General features: G+C 50.4%; 1 protein-coding gene across 1 annotated transcript in view; it reads right to left on the bottom strand.

Moving 5' to 3' along the window:
* Positions 1–16,316, bottom strand: part of adgrd1 (adhesion G protein-coupled receptor D1) — a 273,065-nt gene extending 256,749 nt beyond the window's left edge. The window contains exons 1-3 of the mRNA XM_078227665.1: positions 16,183–16,316; positions 16,062–16,098; positions 959–1,051 (exon numbers count right to left, since the gene is read on the bottom strand). Of these exons, the coding sequence (XP_078083791.1) occupies positions 959–1,051; positions 16,062–16,098; positions 16,183–16,230 (178 nt within the window). The 5' untranslated portion in view covers positions 16,231–16,316. The remainder of the gene's footprint in view (positions 1–958; positions 1,052–16,061; positions 16,099–16,182) is intronic.
* Between the last annotated feature and the right edge of the window lie 2,416 nt (positions 16,317–18,732).

Below are 18,732 nucleotides of genomic sequence, written 5' to 3'. Positions count from 1 at the left end.
CGTGGCAAATGTGTGGGGTTATAGGGACTGGGATAGAGAGAGCCTGGGTGAGATGCTCTATCAGAGAGTTGGTGCAGACTTGATGGGCCAAATGGCCTCCTTCTGCACTGTAGAGATTCCATGATTCTACGAAATGAATCTATATTATTCACCTCAACCACTCCCTGTGGTCGTGAGTTCCACATTCTCCCCACTCTCCGGATAAAGAAGTTTCCCCTGAATTCTCTCTTGGATTTATTAGTGCCTATCTGACATTAATGGCCCCGAGTCCTGTCTTGCCCATAAGTTAAAACACATTTTCCATATCAAACCTTTCCGTGATGACTTCAGCCAGGCTAATGAGGTTGTCTTGCTAGAGTATGAACTGCCCTAATTGATGGTTAAATCAGGGAGCCTCATGCTCCTTATTTAAAGCAGGTGTGTCAGACTCCCAGCCTGCATTCAGCAGGGAGCAACTGGAGAGCTGGCTGTGTACAGATGTGTGGTGTAAATAAAGTAACTTGGTGACGGGACTTTCGCCTCCGTGGAGTTATTACACTTCCATAATCCGAAAGGCCTCTGTCACATCACCTCTCAGTCTTCTCCTTTCTAGAGGAAAGTGACCCTTCAGTCTCTCTTAGTAGATTAAACCTTTTATCTTCCCTGTAAATATTGTTTTCTTGCCCCTTCTCCGGTGCCTCTATCTCCTTTGATTAAAATGGAGACCAGAACTTTTCCCAGACTCCAAGTGTGGTCTCGGCAAAGTTCAAACCAGTTTAATACAACTCCTCTGCATTTCAATTCTAGAAATAAACTCTTTCTGAAATGAGATGTTGAGAAGGTTCAGTCTCCCACTGGGCTGCGTTTATACTGTTGAACTCTATGGAAATTATATGGAGCATTATAAAATGCAATATGAGATCAGGACAACATCAGTAACTGGCATGTACATTACTGACTTCACTGCTATTGACATGACCTGTTTGGCTTCCATTCACGTCACACAGTTCGTTGAGTCCAGCCACCGGGTCCAAGGGCCAGTAGTGCGATGCTGATTCCAGCACCTGGAAACCTATAAAACAGTCAGTTAGTTCACTGTATCCATTACAGTACAATCCAGTCAGAGACCCCAACACACGTTGGGGCAATTAGTAATTCGCAGACTAAACAGCAAATGACAAATGGCCCTGAGTTAGTTAGTATTCACACACACACACTGCCACCCCCCTCAGAAAGCAGCAGAAGTTAACAGAAAGGTTGAAAAGCCCATGGATCTCCCGCTCAGGTGGTGGCCCCCATGTTAACAATGAGAACAAAGAACAAGACAGCACAGGGACAGGCCCTTCGGCCCACCCACCCAAGCCTCCAAGTGACTGTCTTTTAGTGATGGCCCCTAGACCTGTCTTGCCTATAAATTGAAACATATTTTCTAGATCAAGCTTGTCCCTTCTTTTTTTCTTGTCCCTTCTCAAGATCATGATGCCTGCATACTAAAACCGTACACACTTACGGAGTCCGTATCCTTCCATTACACTTGTTGTTGGATCTTGCCACTCTGCCCTTGGTGAGTGATGTACTGCAGCCCGATTAACAATCTGGCTGGTCGAGACATGAACGCTCCTTCCACGAGCATCTTTGCCCAAACCTCTCGGCCTTTTGGCTAAGACCAAGCATCAGGTCAAGCCCAAGACGGGACGCAATGCCTTATCTTGTCAGCTTGGATCTTGTTTGTCTCTCCTGTGAGGATGGTGAATTGATCCAGTTTTTTTGGAGCAAGTGGGGAATGGATTTGGGTTTTCCTGTTCCACTCTGAGCATCGGCTTTGTAACTTTAAGGATGGAGTAAACAAAAAGGAAATAATCTTTACAGAAACTGTGGTCTTGCCTTGTGCAGCGGGAAGGTTCTATGAGGTCCCACATCACATTTGTTGATGAGGGGGCCCACACCCACCAGACGCGAATATCCCACTGGATGCCAAACCAGAATACCAAGCTGGAGCTCCAGTCTTCACTCTCTAGGGATGTCCGGAATAGAATTCAATTCCTGGACTTTCTGAGTCAGAGGCTAAGAGCTTGCACCAAAACCAAGACAACTTGGGATATTTGGGAACCTTGCTGCCTGAAAGGGCAGAGGGAATAAATTCAATAACAATTCTGAAAAGGGAATTGAATAAATCATAGAATCCCTACAGTGCAGAAGGAGGCCACTCAGCCCATCAAATCTGTACTGACCACAATCCCACCCAGGCCCTATCGTCGTAACTCCATATATTTATCCCGCTAACCCCTCTAACCAACGCATCCTGGGACACTAAGGGGCAATTTAGCACGGCCAATCCACCTAACCCGCACATCTTTGGACTGTGGGAGGAAACCGGAGCACCCGGAGGAAACCCACACAGACACGGAGAGAATGTGCAAACTCCACACAGACCGTGACCCAAGCCGGGAATTGAACCTGGGTCCTTGGGCGCTGTGAGGCAGCCTCGCCCGTGGCTGGGATTCACCAGTCCCGCTGCAGTGAATGGAGATTTGGCAGAGTGCCAAATTCTCCGTTCTCGCTGGCACCCGTGCGAGACTGGGAGAATTCGGGGACACTGGCCTACAGGGAAAGAGCAACGGGTGTGGGACTAATTGGATTACTGTTTCAAAGAGACAGCCCAGGTGGGATGGGCTGAATGGCCTGCTGAGCCAGAAGACTTGACGTCGGATGAAATTCAGTTCACCCTGTTGATAAATTAGTTGATCCGTGGTTAGCGGTGAGGTTTCTCAGTTGGAGATTCCACATCGCTTGACTGCAATGGTTTAAAACGACTTGGAAATTTTCCCAAACATTTCGCCCCTCACTTCACCAAAAAAAGGAAAATCAACATTTGATACTTTAACCAGAAAACAATCTTTGACAAAATAATTCTTTCATGGATTTTGTTGGGTGCAGTCAGCACTTCCACATCTGGAACAATTTAGCCAATTCTGTGATTTTTTTTAAGGGCAGGATTAGACTGATCAAAGCTTTGTTCCTCCACTGTGTGAGTAAGACCATACGTTCATCTGACCTCATCCATAATCTTAATGGTATTTGAGAGTAACAACTCTTTGTGTTACTTTGTCCTGTAAAAATAACCCTACACACTGGACCACTGCCATCTTTGAATTATGTTTCTGATCATTCGTTGCTGTAATTCTTTGTGAAACTATTTTACACTTCAAAAACAAGGTAAAAATCACCCCGGCAATTGGATTGCGCAGTGGCCATTTTTAAATTGGGGGGGCAGGAGGGTCTCATTCGGAGGGCACACATTCTGAGCCAGGGGAGGGAGGGAGGGAGGGTGGGGGTGCCGGGGGGGAGGCACACCACATCGGTTAGGGTGTTCTGTTGACACGGATAATGCCCACTTGGATTAGGTGGCAATTTAAATGGGGGGTAGGGGGGGAGGGAGGAGCTCACCACTTTCCAATATGATTCACAGTGTCACGCCCCTCAGGACAGTGGTCAGTTTTCATTGGCTAGATCAACGGGGTGTTAGAAGGGACTGGCACCAAAATGCTGAATAAAGCTGAAGGTGGAGCCAGGAGTGCTGCCCCATTCCCCCCCAATCCCCCCCCCATTCCCCCCCATTCCCCCCCAATCCCCCCCCCCCATTCCCCCCCATTCCCCCCCAATCCCCTCCCCCACCCGAGTTGACAGTGGACCCAATGCCTGTTTCCCACCTGTCTCACTTGATCCTCTTTGTGATTGGCAGGCTGCCCCCCCTTTGGGCATAATTGGTGTTGCCAGAAGACCAGTTGCATGCCAATGACACAAGATGACCAATTCTGCACATTTCAGCACATTCACTGGGTTTTTTGATTTGATTTGATTTATTATTGTCACATGTATTAACATACAGTGAAAAGTATTGTTTCTTGCGCGCTATACAGACATAACATACCGTTCATAGAGAAGGAAACGAGAGAGTGAAGAATGTCATGTTACAGTCATAGCTATAGTGTGGAGAAAGATCAACTTAATGCAAGGTAGGTCCATTCAAAAGTCTGACGGCAGCACGGAAGGAGCTGTTCTTGAGCCGGTTGGTACGTGACCTCAGACTTTTGTATCTTTTTCCCGAAGCAAGAAGATGGAAGGGAGAATGTCCGGGGTGCGTGGATCCTTGATTATGCTGGCTGCTTTGCCGAGGCAGCGGAAAGAGGTTGGGGCCTAAACTGGGATTCAAACCAGTTGTGAAACCAGGGCATCAATCCTCCAACCTCCCTGTCTCCCGCCGATGGGAGGTGGCGTGTTGTTGGCGAGCGGCGGGATTCTCTGGTCCCCCGCTGTCAATGGGACTTCCCACTGATGTCCCCCCACTCCGGGGGAGGGGTGTGCTCTGCCGGCAGGAGCAGAGAAACCCGCTGGCAAGAGTGGCCGGAGAATTCCCCTCTACGAGTGGAATTTTACAGTCCTGCTGACCTCAATGGAGTTTTGAACAGCTCACAGCGAATGGAACCATGAAATCCTGTCCTATGTCTCTCAGCCTGGCACTGAGCTCAAGTGGAAGAGTGTCCCAGCCCTCAACCCAGAACATCCCCAACAGAGCAGAGTGCAGCTGTGCAGAATCATAGAATCATAGAATCCCTACAGTGCAGAAGGAGGCCATTCAGCCCATCGAGTCCGCACCGACTACAATCCCACCCAGGCCCCATTCCTGTAACCCCATGCATTTACCCTAGCTAGTCCCCCTGACACAAAGAGGCAATTTAGCATGGCCAATCCACTTAACCCGCACATCTTTGGACTGTGGGAGGAAACCGGAGCACCCGGAGGAAACCCACGCAGACACGGGGAGAACGTGCAAACTCCACACAGACAGTGACCCAAGCCGGGAATCGAACCAGGGTCCCTGGTGCTGTGAGGCAGCAGTGCCATCCACTGTACCATCGTGCCACCCAGCAGAATGCTGAGAAGGAAAAGATTCTGACTGGCTGTGCCACCCTCCAATCCCCGCACCCCTCCATGCATCCCACAACACAGGTCTGTATCTCGATTCACACTTCCAACAACAACTTGCAACAATACAGAATCTTGAACACAATGAAAGACCCCCAGTGAGCTCACAGTCACTGAGTGAGGTAAGGAGATAAGAGGACAACTGACCAAGAGCTTGGTCGAATAGGTCAGCTTTAACCGGCCTTCATGAGGAAAGGGAAGCAAGGAGGTTTCAGGAGGGAATTGAAGAGCTTAGGGCTTCAATATTAGAGAGCACAGCATCAATGGTGCAGCAATGGAAACCAGGGTTCCTCGAGCAGTCAGAGTAAAAAGAGTTCAGAGATCACGGAGGCTTGTAGGTTTGGAAGCGATTACACAGATAGGGATAGGCTAATTGAACATGAAGCCTGCAAGCTGTTGGCATCCAAAGAACCTCAGCACAAAGCAACATCTGGAACAATCCAAAGACATGCAGGTTAGGTGGATTTATAGAATCGCTACAGTGTAGAAGGAGGCCATTCAGCCCATCGAGCCTGCACCAACACAATCCCACCCAGGTCCTATTCCCTCACATTTACCCCGCTAATCCTCCTGACACTGGAGTCAATTTAGTATGGCCAATCAACCTAACCCACACATCTTTGGACTGGGTTGGCTATGGTCAGTGCCTGGGGATGGGGCAGAGGGGAAGGCTCGGGTGGGATTCTCTTTCAGTGAGTCGGTGCAGGCTTGATGGGCTGAATGGCCTCTTTCTGCACTGTAGGGATTCTATGATTTAATGCCTCATCCCAGCGCCAACAATGACTGCCTCAATTCTGTGGAGCAATTTAATGCAACTTCAGAGATCAAATGACTGATCAAATCTGGACTGACATTTCCACTTAATTCCGTTTATACATTAATCACACTCTGCATGTGGCTAATCTCCATCTTTTTATTCACTGGATGACGACATTGTTGGTAAGGCTGGTATTTATCACCTGGCCTTAACTGCCCTCGGGCAGCTGGTTGTGTGCCACCTTCTTGAATGTAACTGAGAGGTCCGTGAGGTCACTTCAGGATCAACCACGCATTGCTGTGGGGATGGAGTCACATGTAGGCCAGGCCGGGTAAGGACGGGCAGATTTCCTTCCCTAAAGGACATTAATGAACCAGATGGGTTTTTCCGACAATTCCACGGTCACACGGACACTGTTACTGAGATTAGAATTTTTATTCTCGATCTATTTAATTAATTAAATTCAAACTCTCCAGCTGCTGTGATGGGATTTGAACCCAAGTCTCCAGAGCGCTGGCCTCTGTTACACAACCACCAAGTTATCAAATCCGCTCAATACACCTTCCATCAGGAGAACTTTGCCTTTTATTACTTTTTTCCTTCATATTCTTTCGAGAGCTGCTTTGGAAGGAGCACATCACCACCACCTCCCCCACCTTGCCCTACCCCCACCCCCTTCCCAATCACTGATTATCCTGATTGCCTTCTTTACCCATTCACACCCTCTTCTTGGGATTCAGCGCCGGATCGTTGCCTGGTTTTCATTTCCGTAGTAAGAAGTCTCACAACACCAGGTTAAAGTCCAACAGGTTTCGGAGAGCTGCTCCGAAAGCTAGTAGCTTTTGCTACCAAATAAACCTGTTGGACTTTAACCTGGTGTTGTGAGACTTCTTACTGCGTTTACCCCAGTCCAACGCCGGCATCTCCACATCATTTCATTTCCGCCCCAGTGCTGGAGTTTGACAGGTGATGGAAATCCCACAGCACAAATCCCAGCTCTGAAGGGGCTGCAGGTTTCCTCCATCGGGAATTCACTCCCAGCTTTGGAATTCTCGACTCCGCAGAGCTGGGGGGAGCTCAGTTGCTGGCATTGATAAGTTTGCTGGAACTGAGGGGATTCGGGGATCCCAGCAGAGCGCAGGAAGGTGGGCCTGAACTGGGAGATCAAACGGCATATTTGCTGCAAATATGCTTCCCCTCAATATTTGCATTTAGGTTCTGGACGAGTCCACGTGGTCATATTCTTCAATTCGGAAGTCACTGCTCAAGTGTAAAATTAAATCCTTCGACTTATATTCAGTCAAGGAATTTTCAATTTGATGAAACGCCTTAAGCAAAGGCACAGATGGGAGGGTGCAGTGGCTGCAAATTGGCTGTTGTTGATGTGTCCAGGAACAGGCCAGGGTCTCTGCAACAGACTGGGATTTTCATCTGGAAGCGTTAAGCTTGAGCAGTTTATTACCAATTTACAGCAAACCGCAGCTCCGGGGGATGATTTCTGCGTGGCCCCATCTCCAGGAATCTCATTCGGACGTAAAGTCATTAACAAACAGAGCATCAACAAATAGAAGGGATGAATTCCCAGGAAACTGGCCAACAGCATAGAAAACAACAACCTGCATTTATACAGCACCTTTAAATTTAAAGTTTAATGTTCATTTATTGGTGTCGCAAGGGGCAGCACGGTGGCACAGTGGTCAGCACTGCTGCTTCACAGCGCCAGGGACACAGGTTCGATTCCCGGCTTGGGTCACTGTCTGTGTGGAGTCTGCACGTTCTCCCCGTGTCTGCGTGGGTTTCCTCCAGGTGCTCCAGTTTCCTCCCACGCTCCAAAAATGTCTGGGTTAGGTGGATTGGCCGTGCTAAATTGCTCCTTAGTGTCAGGGGGACTAGAAGCATGAATATGGCGCAGGGAGGCGGGGGGGGGGGGGGGTGGGGGTGGGGGTGGGGGGTGGGGGTGGGTGGGGGGGGTGGGTGGGGGGGGTGGGGGGGGGTGGGGGGGGTGGGGGGGGGGTGGGGGGGGGTGGGGGGGGGTGGGGGGGGGGTGGGGGGGGGGTGGGGGGGGGGGTGGGGGGGGGTGGGGGGGGGGGTGGGGGGGGGGGTGGGGGGGGGGGGGGGGGGGGGTGGGGGGGGGTGGGGGGGGGGTGGGGGGGGTGGGGGGGGGGTGGGGGGGGGGGGTGGGGGGGGGTGGGGGGGGGTGGGGGGGGGTGGGGGGGGGGGGGGGGGTGGGGGGGGGGGGGTGGGGGGGGGTGGGGGGGGGTGGGGGGGGTGGGGGGGGTGGGGGGGGGGGGGGTGGGGGGGGGGGTGGGGGGGTTGGGGGGGGGTGGGGGGGGGGTGGGGGGGGGGTGGGGGGGGGTGGGGGGGGGTGGGGGGGGGTGGGGGGGGGTGGGGGGGGTGGGGGGGGTGGGGGGGGGTGGGGGGGGGTGGGGTGGGGTGGGGTGGGTGGGGTGGGTGGGGGGTGGGGGGGGTGGGGGGTGGGGGGTGGGGGGGGGGTGGGGGGGGGGTGGGGGGTGGGGGGGGTGGGGGGTGGGGGGAGGGGGGAGGGGGGTGGGGGGGAGGTCACGGAGATAGTGCCTGGGGGAGATTGCTGTCAGTGCAGGGTAGATGGGCCATGTAGGGATTCTGTCATTCTAAGTAGGCTTACATTAACACTGCAATGAAGTTACTGTGAAAATCCCCTAGTCGCCACATTCCGGCACCTGTTTGGGTACACTGAGGGAGAATTTACCACACCAATGCACCTAACCAGCATGTGTTTCGGTCTGTGGGAAGAAACTGGAGCACCCGGAAGAAATCCACGCAGACACAGGGAGAACGTGCAAACTCCACACGGACAGTGACCCGAGGCCAGAATTGAACCCGGATCCCTGGCGCTGTGAGGCAGCAGTGCTAACCACTGTGCCACCGTGCCACCCATTGGAGGGGATGCAGCACACATTCACCAAAAACACGCCTGAGGTAAAGGGTTAAATTAGAGTGACAGGATAAATCGTCTCAGCTTTGATTCCCTTGAGGAGAGAATCTTGTGTAAATATCTCATTGTTAAAAAAGGGTTCAAAGGATTCAAACAAAGAGAGAGAAACTAGTTCCTCACTTGTAGGGGGTGTGGGAGAGTCCACAGCAAGGGGCAAAATCTGAAAATGGGGAGGGGGCGGCATGGTGGCACAGTGGTTAGCACTACTGCCTCACAGCGCCAGGGATCCAGGTTCGATTCCCAGCTTGGGTCACTGTCTGTGCAGAGTCTGCACGTTCTCCCCGTGTCTGTGTGGGTTTCCTCCGGGTGCTCCAGTTTCCTCCCACAGTTCGAACGACAGGCTGGTTAGGTGCATTGGCCATGCTAAATTCTCCCGAACAGGTGCTGGAGTGTGTACCCAAACAGATGCCGGAGTGTGGCAACTAGGGGATTTTCACAGTAACTTCATTGCAGTGTTAATGTAAGGCTACTTGTGACACAAATAAATAAACTTTAAACGTGATAGTGGAAATCTGGAACTCTCTTCCCTCAAAGATTCTGGAGGTTAATTGAACTTTCTAGACTGAGATCGACAGTGTGTTGGCTGCGGGTATTGAGGGACATGGAGCTATGGTGGGTACATGGAGTTGGCACGTAGTTGAACTGTGGTCCACTAGAATGATAGAACAAAGCAGAGGGTCTGAATGGCCTCGTACATTCAGTATCCAAAAAGGAGAAATACTTCCACAATGAAGCAGTTGAAATTGTACCAGAGTCTGAATTAATGCTTTATGTTTGAGGGGAACTTCACCCATCTGCTGCTGCCGGGTTTGAAGGAAGTCTATGCCTCAGATACAGCTGTGTGGCAACGATTCCCCCAAGTTCTTCCCCCTTCAGATTCAGCTCTTGGCCAGATATGCAGCATGGCAGCACGGTGGCACAGTGGTTAGCACAGCTGCCTCACAGCGCCAGGGACCCGGGTTTGACTCCTAGCTTGGGTCACTGTCTGTGTGGAGTTTGCACATTCTCCCCGTGTCTGCGTGGGTTTCCTCCGGGTGCTCCGGTTTCCTCCCACACCCCAAAGATGTGCGGGTTAGGTGGATTGGCCATGCTAAATTGCCCCTTAGTGTCAAGGGGACTAGCTAGGGTAAATGCAGGGGGTTATGGGGATAAGGCCTGGGTGGGATTGTGGTCGGTGCAGACTCGATGGGCCAAATGGCCTCCTTCTGCACTGTAGGGATTCTATGCAGGTTTCGAGTGAAGTCTCACATTCTGAAGGGGATTGGGGGGCGGTGGGGATGGGGGTGGGGGGAGGTACTGGATAAAACACAAAGTAACTTGTATTTATATAGCAACTTTAACACGGGAGAATTTTCCAAGGCATTTCACAGGAAGGCGATCAAAGAAATTTGAACACCAATTCACAAAGGAGCTACTCGGGAGGATGGACAAAAGTCTGGTCAAAGAGTAGGAGAGGGATTTGAGAGGGCATTAGCTGATTATTTGAATAGAAACATTGTGCAAGGGTACAGGGAAGAGGCAGGGGAATGGCGCAAAGTCACGATGCTCATTCGGAGAGTCGGTGCAGACACTGAATCACAGAATACTACAACGCAGAAGAGGCCCTTTGGCCCATCGAGTCTGCACTGATTATTGAAATGCCCTGACCTGCCCATCTAATCCCACTTGCCAGCACTTGGCCCACAGCCCTGAATGTTATGGTGTAATGGGCTATCACGATGGGCCAAATGGCCTCCTTCTGCACTTTAATAATTCTGTGGTTCTGTGATAAAGGAAGAAAGTGAGGAGGGAGGTGGCGAGGTTCAGGTCGGGAATTCCAGAGCTGAGGTCCGAGACCGGTGAAGGTACGGCCGCCAATGGCGGAGTGACGGAAATAGAGGGATGTGCAAGAGGTTGGAATTGGAGGAATGTGGAGACCTCTGAGAGTTGTGGGGCTGGAGGTTACAGGGAGAGAGAAGGGGAGAGGCCTTGGAGGAATTTGGGAACAAGGATAAGAACAAGGCATTACTGAACCGGGAACTCCCAAAGCAAACAGAACTGCAACACTGACATTAGGGTAGCAGGAGCGAATCGGCTTCCAAAACAATGCTGATGTGTGAGGTGTTCCTGACCCAAGGACCTCATCACATAGACACACGTGTGAAGAATAACTACAATGGCCAATGGTCTCTTCCCACACACCACAAAAATTCTCTTAAGCCCAGCAAACCATAAATGCAAAAGGCTTTCTCACTGTCGCTCAGTTTTCACCCACAGTCAGGCTGTGTGATGTGGTCACCAGCACATCCAGCACTTTATCATCGCCAGCTGCTTTGTATTAAGTGCAGAGTGAAGCGTTGATCAAAGCGGTCTGGTTGTGCTGCTATTTATTTCAGGCCATTAACATGATGTGGAACTTTCTTTTATAAATTGAGCTGGAAACCACAGATGGTTTCTGCAAATTTCCTTCCTCACCTTTCCACAAGTCAGGAGCGTGATGGAATACTCTCCGCTTGCCTGGATGAGTGCAGCTCCAACAACACTCCAGAAGCCCAACACCATCCAGGACAAAGCAACCTGCATGATTGGCACCCCTTCCACAAACATTCACTTCATCCACCACCGACGCTGCCATGTATACCATCTACAAGATGCCCTGCAGCAACTCACCAAGGCTTCTTCAACAGCACCTTCCAAACCCATGACCACTACCACTTCAGCAACACACAGAGAGTCAGGGAATCATAGAATCCCTACAGTGCAGAGGAGGCCATTCAACCCATCGAGTCTCCAATAGAGCATCCTACCCAAGCCCTCCCCTCCACCCTATCCCTGTAACCCCAGATATTTATCCCACCTAATCCTACACATCCTTGGACACTAAAGGGCGATTTAGCATGGTCAATCTACCTAACCTGCACATCTTTGGAGTGTGGGAGGAAACCAGAGCACCCAAAGGAAACGCAGACACGGGAAGAACATAGAGTCATGGAGTCATAGAGATTTACAGCATGGAAACAGGCCCTTTGGCCCAACTTGTCCATGCCATTCCTTTTTTTGACCCCTAAGCTAGTCCCAATTGCCCGCACTTGGCCCATATCCCTCTAAATCCATCTTACCCATGTAATTGTCTAAACGTTTTTTCAAATTGTACCCACCTCTACTACTGTCTCTGGCAGCTTGTTCAAGACACCCACCACAAACATGTAAACGGTCCAAGGCAGGAATCGAACCTGGGTCCCTGGCAGCATGAGGCAGCAGTGCTAACTACTGTGCCAACTTGCTGCTCCAAAATCAGTAGCCCGTACAGAAACTATATACTTTCAAATTACATTTTTAAGACTGTATATATATCAGGCAGCATTTTCAGATTCCACACTAAAGTGGGGGGACTTACACCATCAGGTGAGTATTTTGAATATTTGATCACACTTCCTGATTGATCTTCTGGTCGTTCATTCTCGTGGTTCCTGAGTCCTCTTCACCTCTGCAGCATCAGAGAGGATTTTGTGACTGAGATTTCATGGGTTGGAGACGGGATCTTTCCCTCTGTCTTTCCCAAGATGCGTGCTCAGGAATGAAGGCTGGAGACAGGGTGGGGTGAGTCCAGTAACACGTAAAACAAGTGAGCAAGAATCCGATGCCCAGTTCCTCCCGGGTCTCTCGTCATCTCCAGGCCCGAAGCTCCCCTGATCGGACTCTCATCCTGCACACTACCAATTCAGCTCCTCCAACACTCCTAACTCACACCTGACAGCCCAGTGTTCACCGAGCCACATTGCCTCGCAGTTAAGCAATGCCCTGTTTCCTACCCTCATCCCCCCACAGCCTTGTCCCTCCCTATCTCTGTAATCACCTCCATCTTCTGAGCTATCTGTGCTTTTCTAATTCTGCCTTCTTGTGCATCCCCAATTTTAACCATTGTACTGGTGGCTATGGCTTCAGCCAGCCAGAACCTCGGGCCCATAATGCCCACCCTACACCTTCAAAAACAGAAAAAGCTGGATAATCTCAGCAGGTCTGACAGCATCTCTGGAGAAAGAATAGAACCAAGGTTACAAGTCTGGATGACCCTTCATCAGAGTGGTGGTGATAAGTTTATCAGGTGAGAGATCTCCAGGACCATGTCACGTGTGGCTCAGGTGGTAACATTCTCGCCTGAGTCACAAGGTTCAGGGTTCAAGTCCCACTCCAGGACATGAACATAAAAACCCAGTGGACACTCCAGTGCTGCTCTGTCAGAGGAGCTGTCTACAGATATGACAAATCCCAGGCCTCACTCAAGTGTAGTGGAGGGCATGCCCCTGTCTACATCAATGGGACGAAGTAGAAATGGTCAAGAGCTTCACGTTTTTAGGTGTCCAGATCACCAACAACCTGTCCTGGCCCCCCATGCCGACACTATAGTTGAGAAAGCCCACCAACACCTCTACTTTCTCAGGAGACTAAGGAAATTTGGCATGTCCGCTACAGCTCTCACCAACTTTTACAGATGCACCATAGAAAGCATTCTTTCTGGTTGTATCACAGCTTGGTATGGCTCCTGCTCTGCCCAAGACCGCAAGAAACTACAAAGGTCGTGAATGTAGCCCAATCCATCTCGCAAACCAGCCTCCCATCCATTGGCACTGTCTACACTTCCTGCTGCCTTGGAAAAGCAGCCAGCATAATCAAGGACCCCACACACCCCGGACATTCTCTCTTCCACCTTCTTCCATTGGGAAAAAGATACAAAAGTCTGAGGACACATACCAACCGACTCAAGAACAGCTTCTTCCCTGCTGCTGTCAGACTTTTGAATGGACTTACTTCGCATTAAGTTGATCTTTCTCTACACCCTAGCTATGACTGTAACACTACATTCTGCACTCTCTCGTTTCCTTCTCTATGAACAGTATGCTTTGTCTGCATAGCACGCAAGAAACAATACTTTTCACTGTATGTTAATACATGTGACAATAATAAATCAAATCAAATCAAAATGCTCGGGTAAATGGAAAAATTCCATGGCTGCTGTTACAAGATGGAACGGGTTCAATATGTCCTGTGTCTTGGTCAAGTCAACATCACAAAATAGCTGATCCGCGCATTGCTGTTTGTGGGATCTTGCTGTGTGCAATTTGCCACATTTCCTACATTACAACAGTAACTAAACTTTAAAAATACTTCATTGGAGCGTCATGAAAGGCGCTCTATAAATGTATGTCAATCTTTCTTTCGCAGAATTGTTGTACAGCTTTCACCAAGCGTTTGATCACTGATGCAGCGCATCATTTTCTGGCCACAGCTCTGTGAAAGACCCTGGCATCTTTCTCTACCTCCAAGCTAATATATCTTTGTCAGTTGCTGCTGGTTGGATATCCAGCCTACATCATAAGGAGCTTGTCATTTCAGTGGGTCCCAGCACAAACAAGGGAAGGATAAAGGGACAGTATGGTTTGACTAGCTGGGAGGAAGCACGGGAGAAAGATAAACTCGGATGTAGATCTCTGGACGCTCTGTTCCTGGTCTGCCGATTCTGCAGAATTCTTTGCAATGAGCACCGGGCTGGAGGTTACTCCCAGAGAGGGGACATCTGAGTCTGAAATACTGCTACAACCCTGAGACTGATAACATTTTTCTCTTCTGCAGTAAGAGGCCAGAGCGAGGAAATCACTCAGACACAAAGGAGACACAGAAAGCTGCAAACAATCCCAAAGAGAACAAAGACAGTTAGCAAGCAGCAGGAAAGAAAGAAGTGAAAAAGAAACTGAAAGAATGAAAGTTAGTCAGGAAAGAGAAAGGTTAGATATTAAAAACAGGACAGAGCAAAGAACTATACAAAAACCAATGGAAATAAATTCACCCAAACTCAATCAAACATTGTCAATACAAAAATAATCTTTCATCAAAAACTATTTCCTTCAGTAACCAGAACATATTCCAGCCTCAAATTCAGTTCAATGTGTCTGCCCAGTTCAGTATTGTGAAATTCCAAAACCCTGTACCATTCTCCAAACTCTTCCCACTGTCCCACTTTCTCCCCATAGCCCTGTATCATTCCCCAAATTAATCCCACTGCCCCGCTCTCTCCCCATAGCCCTGTATCATTCCCCAAATTAATCCCACTGCCCCGCTCTCTCCCCATAGCCCTGTATCATTCCCCAAATTAATCCCACTGCCCCGCTCTCTCCCCATAGTCCTGGATCAATCACTAAACTAATCCACTGCCCCGCTCTCTCCCCATAGTCCTGTATCAATCACTAAACTAATCCACTGCCCCGCTCTATCCCCATAGCCCTGTATCAATCACTAAACTAATCCCACTGTCCCGCTCTCTCCCCATAGCCCTGCATCAATCCCCAAACTAATCCCACTGCCCTGCTCTCCCCCCATAGTCCTGTATCAATCCCCAAATAATTCCATTGCCCCACTCTCTCCCCATAGCCCCGTATTAATCCCAAACTAATCCCACTGCCCCGCTCTCTCCCCACAGCCCTGTATCAATCCCAAACTAATCCCACTGCCCCGCACTCTCCCCACAGCCCTGTATCATTCCCCAAACTCATCCCATTGCCCTGCATACTCCCCATAGCCCTGTATCGATCCCCAAACTAATCCTACTGCCCCACTCTCTCCTAATAGCCCTGTATCAATCCCCAAACTAATCCCACTGCCCCATTCTCTCCCCAAAGCCCTGCATCAATCCCCAAACTAATCCCACTGCCCCACTCTCTCCCCATAGTCCTGTACCAATCCCCAAACTAACCCCACTCACTCACTCCACATAGCCCTGTATCATTCCCCAAATTAATCCCACTGCCCCACTCTCTCCCCATATTACTGTACATTACTTGTTTGAGTTATTTACCTAACTTTTCCTGAAAAACTACAATAGTTCAACAAGTCTGTCTAAATCATTTCAGCGATTCTGTGAAAGGCTGTCAGTGTAGCTGTAGCTGTACACATGGAGGTTATAAATGTACATGTGTGTCTGTGGGTGTATGTGTGTCTAGAATGTATATGTGTGTCTGTGGGTGTATATGTGTGCCTGTGGGTGTATGTGTGTCTGTGGGTGTATGTGTGTCTAAAATGTATATGTTTGTGGGTGTATGTGTGTGTCTGTGGGGGTATGTGTGTCTAGAACGTATATTTGTGTCTGTGTGTGTATGTGGGTGTATGTGTGTCTAGGATGTATATGTGTGTCTGTGTGTGTATGTGGGTGTATGTGTGTCTAGGATGTATATGTGTGGAGGGGGTACATTTGTGTGGGACTGTATGCGCCACAGTAAAGGTGTAGACAGGAACCACCGCGTGTGCACTGCACTATTGGGGAGAGAATGAGAAAGTTCAGCTCAGGCAGTCTGTGTACAGAGTTCACCTTTCATTGCTGTGAGTTTGCCTTACCTGTGAGTGCTGGAACTGCCTCTGATTCTCCGCTTACCTGAGTAAATAAAGAATAAAAGAGTGAAGTCCTCAGAGAGTGGACAGCGAGTGTGTTGCCAATTGCTGAGAGAAATTTCGGTACCTTCCATAGTGGGAGCAGCATTGAGACACACAGCAAGTATCTCCTCATTCTCACTGCACCGCTTTACACGCTTCACTAGGTTGGATATTCCTGATCTAATCCTTGCTCCAAGGTGATCCCGGGATCTTCCTCCCGTATCTCTCGCCCAGCCAAGGGTCTCACGCTGAAGTTTGGAACTGCTGGCGTCTGAAGTAGCTCCGCAGAGAGGATGAGGAAACTCTGAGAGATGCCAACAGCTTTCTGCCCGAGAGCCGCTCACAGCTCACTCACATCCAACTTCACAACTGCAAACTCCTGCCTCTTTGTCTCAATCTATCTCTGACTCTCTATCTCTGCCTGTCTCTGTCTGGCTCTCGCAGTTTGTGTCTCAGTCTCTGTGTCTCTCTCTCTGCTCCAAACTGTCTCAGTCCTTCCCCCCTCTCTGTCTCCTGGTCTCTCTCTCCCACCCTCAATCTACCCCCTCCCAAATGTCTCTGTCTCTCCCCCAGCCTCTCTGTTTCTCTCTCTGTCTCTCCCCCAGTTTCACTGTATCTCTGTCCACCTAATCTCTATTTCTTTCTCTGTGTCTATCTCTTTCCCTCAGTCTCGATTTCTCTGCCTCACTCCCCACTCCGTTGTCTTCCCTCAGTTTCTATGTCTCCGTCTCTCTGTATCTCTCCCTCTCTTTTTTCTCTGTCTTTCTCCCTATTCTCTCTGTACCCCTCTATCTCCCTGCTCTCTATTTCCCTCTATTTCTCTCTCTATTTATCTCTCTCTCGCTCTGTCTCTGTGATTCTTTTCCCCAGTCTCTCCCTCTTTCTCTCTGTCTCTCTCCCCACTCTCTGAATCTCTGACTTTCCCCCTACTCTTTATTCCTCTCTCTCTCTGTCTCTGTATCTCTAGATCTCTCTCCCAGCCTCTGTACTTTCCTGAACTGACTCTGGGAGACAGTTCCTAACTCTTTGCAGCCGCGGTTCCAGCTCCCCCCCTCCCCAAATCCCACCCTAACCCCCCTGGTGGGAGAAGCTAAACTGACGCAATGTTGTCTCTGGGAATGTTTAACTTTTCTTTGAAGTGGGTTTAGCTGGATTGCGGATCTCCCCGAGGCTGCCGAGCCGCAGGGCTGAAAGCTACACACCCCTGGCCCCTTGCTTTACCCCCGGAGAGAGTAACAACAGCCTGAGTACCCCCCCCCCCCCCCCACCCAACAACCCCCACCCACCCCCCAGGACAGTGGCAGCTCAGAGGAAAGGCAGGGCTGTAGCCACACTGAGTGTGCAGCATTGGAAAGAGATTGAGTTTGTGTGGGGAGCGGGGGGGGTGGGGGGGGTGGAAGACAGGTTGATTTTATTTTGCAGACCCCCCACCTCATTAAGGACAAAATCTGTCATCTTTCTCTCAATTCCACTTTCAAAGCAGATTCAGCGCCTGATTGTTCAAACTCCTCATCTCCCTGCTTCCACTGATCCTAACATATCTCTCCGGCCCCTTTCACACCCTCTAGTACTCCTCGCCCATTGGGTACATGGGCAGTGTACTCACTGCTGTAATGCAGGGAGAACAGCAGCCAATATGTGCACAGCAAGATCCCACAATACCCGCTCATCTCTTTCAGTGAGTGAGGGATGAATATTGACCAAACCACCTGCAGCTCCCCTGTAATAGGGTCAGAAAAAACCTTTACAGAGTGAACTGTTCACCATCCCATCCAAGAGATCACCCCTCTGACAGTGCGGCACTCTCTCAGCACTGACCCTCTGGCAGTGCGGCACTCCCTCAGTACTGACCCTCTGACAGTGCGGCACTCCCTCAGTACTGACCCTCTGGCAGTGCGGCACTCCCTCAGTACTGACCCTCTGACAGTGCGGCACTCCCTCAGTACTGACCCTCTGACAGTGCGGCACTCCCTCAGTACTGACTCTCTGACAGTGCAGCACTCCCTCAGTACTGACCCTCTGACAGTGCGGCACTCCCTCAGTACTGACCCTCTGACAGTGCAGAACTCCCTCAGTATTGACCCTCTGACAGTGCGGCACTCCCTCAGTACTGACCCTCTGACAGTGCGGCACTCCCTCAGCACTGACCCTCTGACAGTGCAGAACTCCCTCAGCACTGACCCTCTGACAGTGCAGAACTCCCTCAGTACTGACCCTCTGACAGTGCAGAACTCCCTCAGTACTAACCCTCTGACAGTGCGGCACTCCCTCAGCACTGACCCTCTGACAGTGCAGAACTCCCTCAGTACTGACCCTCTGACAGTGCAGAACTCCCTCAGTACTGACCCTCTGACAGTGCAGAACTCCCTCAGTACTAACCCTCTGAAAGTGCGGCACTCTCTCAGTACTGACCCTCCAACATTGCAGCACTCCCTCAGTAGTGACCCTCTGACGGTGCGGCACTCTCTCAGTACTGACCCTCCAACATTGCAGCACTCCCTCAGTACTGACCCTCTGACAGTGCAGCACTCCCTCAGTCCTGACCCTCTGATAGTGTGGCACTCCCTCAGTGCTGACCCTCTGACATGTGGCACTATCTCAGTCCTGACCCTCTGACAGTGCGGCACTCCTTCAG

Source organism: Mustelus asterias, chromosome 13 (genome assembly GCF_964213995.1).
Source record: "Mustelus asterias chromosome 13, sMusAst1.hap1.1, whole genome shotgun sequence".
In the NCBI taxonomy this organism is placed as follows: domain Eukaryota; kingdom Metazoa; phylum Chordata; class Chondrichthyes; order Carcharhiniformes; family Triakidae; genus Mustelus; species Mustelus asterias.
The sequence above is the reverse complement of the archived record's forward strand: the minus strand, read 5'-3'. Positions and strand labels throughout refer to the sequence as shown.